Here is a 9,555-nt window from a genome sequence, read left to right as displayed (position 1 = left end):
ATATTTTTTTACAAAAAATATTGTTGAAGACAACTTTAATCTAGTTAATTTTCTATTTATATATTAAGGTTTTACATGAAAAAAATGATTTTTAATCATGTTGGTTTTTTGAATAAAAGAACGGTAGCAGCTTTAAGCTAAATGCTTCTGTATTATTGATTGTCAAATAATGAGAAACGTTACAATATCTAAAACCTGAAAAAGTAACTACCCACTAACATTTTTATCCTAATTTTAATCCACTACTTCAATCCGTAATTAAAAATTAACTAAATCCCAAAAATAAGTAATAGACTTTGCTCAATTAAAATTAAAAATAAAATATTCCTAAAGCATTTTCTTAACACTCCTCCTTGCTTTAGGAACTGTAACAGTCTATGAAAGGTCAATTTGGCTTCAGTAAAAGGTTTCTGAATCTTGAATTGTGAATTCCAATGTAACCCTTCTTCACACCTTCAATGTTGACTTTATTAGCACCTTTAGGCTCCTTCTCTCCTTCGTCTTCATAGTCAAGAAGGTCCTCCTTGTACGCCTCATTCCAATAACGTACTAAATTGTTTCCTGATTTGCCCATGGTCATCCATGATATGATCATGACCTTTCCCACACGGTCACCTATTATTATATGAACCTACTAAGGAGAATTATAGCTAGAAGGGACAACAAATACATCACTGTGAAGGGGCATGTCCTCAGCCCTATTACCTTCCTGATGAAAGAAATTGTTTTGCCTCCATGGAAAACCACAGCCACATTGAGAAGGATCAAAACCAATGTTGCAGCCATTGCTACAAAATAAGAGAAACTTTTTGCACCCAACATATGATGAGGATGTCTTAGCTTCTTGTGCCAGATTTCTCTCACATTTTCCTTGAGTGAGAATACAGTTTTCTCCTCCTCCAATGGTTTTAGAGCAAAGCTTTTCCCTTTCATTTTCACCTTGAACATATCTTGACCAACTACATCTTTAATCAAGCAATTTATGTCTTTAAAAACAACTTTAAATCCTCTTTCAATCAGTTGACCAACACTTAACAAATTTTGATCAATTTCAAGAACAAAAAGAACGTCTGGAATAAATTTTGTGCCTACACAGCTTGTAATTGCAATTGTCCCCTCTCCTTTGACTGAGATATAATCACCATTGCCTATTCTGACTTTGGTGACATCAATTGGCCTCATATCTCTAAAGAGTGCCTTGTCAAAGGTCATGTGGTTAGTACAACCACTACCAATTAGCCAAGATTCACTTGAAGCATTGGTTGAAAAACAGGTTACAACAAATAGTTGATCTTCCTCTTCTTCATTTGATATTTGAGCATCTTCTTCCTGCTGCTGATTTGGTTTTTGCATATGACAACTTCATGACTCATTTGACTGCACTTTATGCATTTAGCATCTGGTCTTTTCCAGCACTTGAATGGAGGATGACCCATCCTGTTGCAATACTTGCAAGGAGGATACTTTCCCTTAGAGCTTCCTGCTTTGTTTTCATTTTTTACAACACCTTCTCTATTTGGTTATTGGTTCCTTTTTTTGTTTTTCCAACTATCTTCATGTTTAGCAGGAAAGGCTTCCTCAAGAAAGCCTTCTTTTCTCATAGCCCTTCGTTGTTCTTGTGCCTGCAAGGAATTCAACAACTCTGCCAAGGTGATCTTGGAAAAATCCTTAATATTTTCTAAGGTGGTTATGGTAGCTTCAAATCTTTCAGGTACGGTAACTAGAACTTTTTCAACAATACGAGAGTCCTTAAATTGAGAACCAAGCAATCTTACTTTGTTTGTTATGTTCAGATTCCTTGATAGTTTTAGATTCCTTCATCTTCTGCAATTCAAATTCTTTAATGAGATTCAACACCTTCATGCCTTTAATTTGATCATCTCCATCATATTCTTCTTTAAGATAATCCCATATGGCTTTGGCTGACTTTAGAGACATGATTAAAGTGAAAATGGTTGGTGAAACTACAACAAAGAGGCACGCCTTTGCCTTAGCTTTTCTGGTTTTTCCGTCCTTGTGATTCTTTATTTGAGCCATCATTGGATTGCTAGGTAGCACATGAATTTCATAATCCTCTTCAACTGCCTCCCACAGATCCAGAGCTTACAGGTAGGCTTCCATTCGTACCGCCTAAATTTGATAATTTTCACCATCAAAGACTGATGGTGCTATTGTTGAAAATTTTGAATCTCCTTCCATGCTTTCAGATTTTTCTCTCATAGGTCCTTCAAGAAAAAAGCTCTTAATTCCAATTGTTGGTTTTTTTAATAAAAGAACGATAGCAGCTTGAAGCTAAATGCTTCTATATTATTGATTGTCAAATAATGAGAAATGTTACAATATTTAAAACCTGAAAAAGTAACTACCCACTAACATTTTATCCTAATTTTAATCAACTAGTTCAACCCATAATTAAAAATTAACTACATCCTAAAAATAAGTAACAGACTTTGACTCAATTAAAATTAAAAATAAAATATTCCTAAAGCATTTCTGAACAAATCATCATTATACTTTGAGTTGTCAATTTGGTTCAATCCAAAAGACTTGGTCCTAGTTATGAGTTGAGACCAAAAATGTCTACAAAAAAAAAACTCCTTATAAAGAAAACTCAGAACCAAACACCTCACAAAAATTTTGTAGGTAACAGCAATCGATTAAATGTTAGCCTATCTCGAATTTAAACCAAGATCGACTTGTCTCGAACTTCAGCCTAGGTCGCCCCGAGTTAACCTTTGGCCTAGGTTGGGGCGACTAGTCTCAACCTTTGACCTGGATCGTACCAGTCTCAACCTTAGACTTGGATCGTACCAGTCTCAACCTTTCATTTGGACTAGACCGTCTCGACATTTGGCCCTGGCAAACCTGTCTTGACCTTCGACTAAGCGTGTAGCTAAATTTAAGTTGGGACTGACTCAAACTAAAGTCGGCCAAATTTCAACCAAGACAAACTCGAACGAATTAGGCCAAATTTTAGTCAAATTCGACTTAAATTAAATTCAATCAAAGACGACTTGACCAAATTTCGGTCAACACGAACTTGATCGAATTTAACAAAAGTCGAAATTTTATTAAAAGCAAAAGTTAAAAGGTCATAGAAGTTTATTAAAAGGTAAAAAAATCAATCTTTAGTGAAAAAAAAATTAAGTTATAAACTAAAAAAACCACTTATAAAAATCAAATTCCATAAGTTTAGTTTCATTTTATCAAAATTTAATTTTATGTTCAATTTTGAACCATGTGATATTGGAATCTATATAATATTATTCAAATATGAATTATTTAGATGAAACTCAAAATGGTTGGACTAACATTCTCACACCATTTACTGAGGGGCATGTGAGACTTTGGAAAGGAAAACTAAATTATATCAGTTTGCAGTTCTCCCTGCACTAACCTTTCTCTTTTTTTCCAAAACATGCTCATCAAGGACATCAATGCAATCACCACTTTACTGTTAGATACTATATATAGTCTTCGGATTCTGGCACCAGATATGCACTTTTGGAAAAAAGCTCTTTAACTTGCTTTTCCTCACTCTTTAAATGCCACCATTTTCAACCAAAAATATCTTGCATTTTCCTCATCTTCTCAGTTTCAAGCTAAGGCCATTTTCTCACCCTTTTGGCCATGTGGTTTTCTGGAATGATGCAAGCAACAACAAGGTGTAAGGAGCTTCTTTCCATGTGGGCTTTGGTTGCCAGTGGCAGTTATGCACTTCACCAATTCATGAAAGTTGTGGAGACACTTGTTTTTGCTGAATTTACTTGCATTTTGGCATTAGGTAATGCGTTAAATTGCTAACTTTTTCTCTGTCCTCATGAAAATTATTTTCTACCGAATTTTGAGTGTTGTTCCGATATTAAATCTTTAAAATATACTGACAGACTTTGATATTCTAAAACATATTAAAATTTTTGATAGATATCAATTTGTTTTAAAAATTCAAACAGAAGTACAGTAGTAAAAACTTAGTCGAGAATGTGAACTCTTGTCCTCATATACTAGTTACTAGCTTAGTGCACGTGGCTAAATAAAACATGTTACATTATATTATGTTGCACATTTCATAGTTTAGGAATTTGAGTCTAAGGCAAACATTCGTCATTAACAACCTCGCAACCTGAACTAATGTCTCTGTCTTTGCAACATTAACCAAAACATCCAGGATAATCCATTCTATGATGCTTTGTAAGCAATGTTTGATGATTTGCACAGGAGGGTCTATAATGGGGATAATTGCAGGAGGCATCAGTGGGCAGACCACAGAAGCTGGTTTTGTTGATGGTGCTTGCAAAGGAGCTGTGACAGGGGCAATTGCTGCATTAGAATTGCTAAATAATGATGCAGATGCTGAAGCTCTGTCTAAGGTAACACTTGAAGTTTCATATAATGATATTGTTTGAAATCTGAACTATTAAATTTGATGTTGATTTGCAGTTTGCTCTATTAAGGAGTTTGTTAAATGGAAAGCTATTTATGGAATGGATATGTCCAGTTGTTGCACAGGTCTATCAATGTCATGTAAGGATTAATATACAAAACAAATATAAATTTGAAAACAGCAGCCCATAGAGTTTTTTTATATGAATTCTTTTATGAAATTAGTACTTGCAGATGATTGCACATGGAACAAGTTACAGAGAAGAATCATCAGATATAAACAATGTCATTGTGAGGGGAATCACAGTCATCCAAGAGCTTCCTGTTCAACAGTTCAATTCCAGTGAAATGTTCAATCTATACAATGAGTCATGCTGTTCAATTTGCTTCCAGGTCACAAAATGTTTCAGAGTCTCTGAAAATTAATGAGCTTTAAAGAATATAAATTTAAATGTAATTTGAATAGAAATTGTATTGTGCAGGAATTTGAGGATGAAGAATTTGTGAGGACACTTCCAAACTGTAGCCACTTTTTTCACTTGGTCTGCATAGACAAATGGCTAGTTCAACAAGGATCATGCCCCATCTGTAGAATTTATGTTCCACATTTATGAATTTGCAGCTAAATTATAGTTGGAGAATCTCTTTATAGTGTATTTTTCTTTTTAATAATCCATTGTCTTGTGGTACACGAATAAATATAAATAATGATGTAATTAATTTTAGGGTGAAAGAAATTTAAATTTATTTATATTTGAGTTTCAAGTTTTCTTTTGTTGTCACATTTTTAATAATTTTTAATTGCCTGATAATATATACAAATTTACAGTGCATGTTATTAAAAGATCAGATTCAGTATTTTAAAAATTTTCTATACGCGAGCTAAATCTTGGCCCAAGATAAATAAATTAATTAATAATTGAATCATTCAAAATCTATATTTATATATAAAAAGGATACCATCTATATAATTTTATTTTTATTTTATCTTTTATAATTAATATTTTTTAATTGAATAATTTATATTTTTTAATTTATATAATATTTTATATTTTTTAATTGAAAAATTGAGTTAAAATGTGTTTAGGTTGGTTTAGATGCATTTATTTAGATACATTTGAGTCTACAATACAATCTAGGAGTGTTACAAGTTGAGAAAGATTTCTAGAATAGGTCAAGATTGGTTAAGGGTGCAAGTTTTGTAGTTTTGATGTTGTAGAATTATGTGGTTTCGCCGAGCGAGTTGGGTCGCTGAGCGAGAGGTTAGGGAGTTTGGACCATTATTTCTGTATTCGCACAATGAGTTAGGTCGCTGAGCGAGAGGACTGGGAGCTTGGACCACTATCTGTGTATTTGCATAACAAGTTGGGTCGCTGAGCGAGAGGTTAGGGAGCTTGGACCACTGGTTTTGTTGTCGCACAACGAGAGTGGTCGTTGAACGAGAGGCGAAGGAGCTTGGCTCACTGCCTCTGTGGTCGCCCAACGAGCGTGGTCGCTGAGCGACTAGTCCAGGATATGTTTTTATTATATTTTAACCTAATTCTCTGATAATCTTGGGACATGTTTTGATTCTTTTAATAGTGTAAAAGTTTCTTTGTTATTATATACTCTATAATATTATTAGTTGGGATTCAATGTGAAAGTTTATGGTTCTAAGTATGGTTTCAAGTTATGAAAGTAAGTTCCAAGGTGGAACTTCTTGGTGAGATTCAAGTATGTTTAGAATGAATGCAGGGAGCTCAATCTTGGGGTTTATCCTAAAATTCTAATGGTCTTTCGTTCTCAAGTAGAGAAGATTGACACATGTGGTGAAGAGTAGCAGGAGGTCTTAGTCTTGGGTGCTTCCAGTTTGATCCAAGGCGTGGAACAGACTAACCTTGTGAGTGTGGTAGGGTGAAACCCATTGACAATGACTTTGCAATCATTCTAAGTTCGGACAGTCCAGTCTAAATCTTGGCTTGTTTAGGATGTTTTGAGTTGGTCGTTATTTGTGATTTACTTATGGCGTTTGATATATTAGAATATTGTATGAACCTTTTTATATCTAGCTTACCCTTTTGTTTGTGATTTTGTTGTATGTGTTATGTTTCTCTTCTTGACGATGATCATCTGGTGGGTGTAAGCAGAGGGTGATGAGGTCTCTATTGAGCAAACATTAGATGGAGGAGCATCTGACGTGTAGCATCATTAGATAATTATCATGTGTATATATTTGTGTGTTACCACCATTCTGTAAATAAAGTAGGCTTTATAGTTATGTTGGAAGACTCTAAACCTTACTTTATTTTCCTATCTTTGTAACTATTCTTATTAATATCGGACTTCTGATAACTCTTTTATATAGTACACTACTAGATTTTTGGGATGTTACAATAATTTTGTAACTTTGTAATTCTATAATTCCATATTATATATTTTAAATTTAATATTTTATATTTTTTTAATTTATAATTTTATATTTCATATTTTAATTAACTTTAAAAATAATTTTACTTAAATACAATAAATTTCTAAAATACATTTAAACAAGGTTAGGTTACAACACCCAAGACAAAATAGTTATCACCTCACGTATTTAACAGAGAAATATATTAAGGGAGATTAGGTTGAAAGAAAAATTAAATTTTGAAAAGTCAAGACCACAAAATTTTAATCAGGACTCGGATTGAAAATTCACAAATTTATCAGGAATTAGAACTTAATAAAACCTTTAAAATTATATTATAAAATATCATTTATAAATTTTCGACATTCTGCTTAAATTTAAATTTTCACAATAAAATTCCTTGCATTTACATACATATTCAATGACAAGAAATATTTGAAGAAATAGGATCAAATGAAAATGGAGTATTCCAAGCATAGCTAAATTCAACAGCACCCTCTAATATAGGTTTTCCACCATTAACAAGACAAACATTGCCAGAAACTTTCAAAATTGAAGGGTCTATTGGTTTCGTGGATTGAAATCCTCTGCAATCAAGTTTCAGATTTGATTGAGCACAAGAACACCAATTTGCAATAGTCACATTCAGTTCTTGCTTCCCCTTCACTGTAAGTCCAGTTATTGCTTGGCTTACATGAATATCTTCCAAAGAGCATTTGCTATAACCTATTAACATATGCAATAAAGAAATTATGAAAATTAATTATAAAACTCTTTCATGTTTCATACAATATTGGGAGAAAGAATCACCTTGAGAAAAGAAGACACACAAGAGAATTGTGATGAAAAGCTTCATAGTTGAGGTGGCCATTATCTATGACACAAATTTAAGGTTTAATTCTTGATTTTAGGTAAAGAACAACTTTGCATCTTGTGTTATTTATAGATCAATTTGTAGATTGTATTTTGAACTGTTCAAAACTTATTAATTATATTATATTTCAGTCAATCTTGAATAACATGTTAAAAAAGAAGAAATTAAAACTATTCAATTATTAAATGAATATTAGCACAATCATCACAATTCTATTTTGAATATTTAATTGTTTGAATAAATATTTTCTATTAAATGATTATTACTCTTGATTCATATGACTTACATTAATCAAAGAAATAAAAGGTACATTAAAACAATGAATATTATTAAATAAAATATAATAAAATGCATTAAAAAATAAAAATATTAAAAATTCATAATTTTTTGTTAAAACGAATACGGTTAATAGTCACAACTCAAGTAGATTAATGGATTTGATAATACTTTTAATCTTTTTAATTAGTTTACAGATTATTTTGAGACATTGACCTAAAAGACCTTTAACGTCATCCTTTAGATGTTCCATCTTTGAATATTCAACATAAAAAATGACCAATGACATTTTTTGTAAATAAAACAATCATATAGACGTATGTTCTGGAGGGAACAGACGTCTAAGGCCATATAAACGTCTGATATGGGGAACAGACTTTTATATACTCAATTTTTGAAAATTTAAAAAGTCACGTTTTGACTCCATTTAGACGTCAGATCCCGTCAATCCGACTTCTACAGCCATATAGACGTCTGATGTGGGGGGGACCGACTTCTATATACTCATTTTGGAATCTAAAAAGTTACTTTTTAACTCCATTTAGACGTCTGATCCCGCCAATCCGACTTCTACAACCATATAAACGTCCGATGTAGGGGAAACCGACTTCTATATACTCATTTTTGAAATCTAAAAAGTCACTTTTTAACTCCATTTAGACGTCCGATCCTGCCAATCCGACTTCTATAGCCATATAGACGTCTGATGTGGGGGGAACCGACTTCTATTTACTCACTTTTGAAATCTAAAAAGTCATTTTTAACTCCATTTAAACGTCCGATCTTGCCAATCCGGCTTCTACTCCCATATAGACGTTTGATGTGGGGGGAACCGACTTCTATATGCCTGCATCTAAACACCGCGAACGTGAGGCAGCAGTTACGCGCACTTAATGTTCATCATCTTCCTCGCGTTTTCTCTCTACGGGTTACTCTTTTCAGGTTCGTTTTCTCACTTTTATACCGTTTTAAATTAATTTTACTCCAATTACATCACTCTTTGATGCATTATCTTTCATTTGAACCAATTAAAATGCATTTTCGTTGGGTTTTGGTAAACTTTTGCTCGTGTCCTTGGGCGGCGATTTCTTGCGTTTTGCACTCCTCCAATTCGCCTACGTTTTTAAAACCATCCAATACAAAAATAACGTACAATAACTTTTCTTCATTTAAAATATAAAGTTGTAAACTCGAATCACCATGAGCCAGGAGCAACCTGAGAGGCCTCAAGTTGAAAAAGATCCAATCAAATACGGCAACGTTTTATACGTCTGATCTATAGTGTCAGACGTCTATATAGACATCTGACCTGTATGGATCAGACGTCTATATAGACGTTTGACCTATTGAGTCCGACGTCTCATTAACGTCACCCATATAGACGTCGGACAGAGATCAGACGTTAAAAGCCCAAAATAACAGACGTTTAAAGCCTTTTCTGTACTAGTGAGGGTTGAATAGTGTTATAAGAATTTTTTTTTTCTAAAAGATAGTTTAATAACCTTGTTAAAGGTTAACTGGTTTGTATAAGTTGTCAAACACTTGAGTTGGAAAGTTATGTTCAAACTGCAAGTTCAAAAATAAATATTTTTCAATTTTTTAGCTAAATATATTGTAGCGTTTTGAGAAAGATAGC

At 33.0% G+C, this 9,555-nt stretch overlaps 2 protein-coding genes across 2 annotated transcripts; one reads left to right on the top strand and one right to left on the bottom strand.

Annotated features, from left to right (window-relative positions):
- Positions 1–3,630: 3,630 nt before the first annotated feature.
- Positions 3,631–4,997, top strand: LOC124834719 (NEP1-interacting protein 2-like). The gene is made up of 5 exons (XM_047309485.2): positions 3,631–3,784; positions 4,219–4,370; positions 4,441–4,524; positions 4,618–4,776; positions 4,866–4,997. The coding sequence occupies exons 1-5, from the start codon at positions 3,631–3,633 to the stop codon at positions 4,995–4,997; spliced, it is 681 nt and encodes a 226-aa protein (XP_047165441.1).
- A 2,190-nt stretch (positions 4,998–7,187) lies between these two features.
- On the bottom strand, positions 7,188–7,640 carry LOC124834717 (uncharacterized). The gene is made up of 2 exons (XM_047309484.1): positions 7,580–7,640; positions 7,188–7,495 (listed from the first exon to the last, which is right to left on the bottom strand). Exons 1-2 carry the CDS (start codon positions 7,638–7,640, stop codon positions 7,188–7,190), a joined length of 369 nt encoding a protein of 122 aa, XP_047165440.1.
- Positions 7,641–9,555: the final 1,915 nt, after the last annotated feature.

The sequence above is a fragment of the Vigna umbellata genome, chromosome 5, assembly GCF_029865625.1.
Source record: "Vigna umbellata cultivar VRB3 chromosome 5, Vumbellata_1.0, whole genome shotgun sequence".
NCBI classification, from domain to species: Eukaryota; Viridiplantae; Streptophyta; class Magnoliopsida; order Fabales; family Fabaceae; genus Vigna; species Vigna umbellata.
The sequence above is the reverse complement of the archived record's forward strand: the minus strand, read 5'-3'. Positions and strand labels throughout refer to the sequence as shown.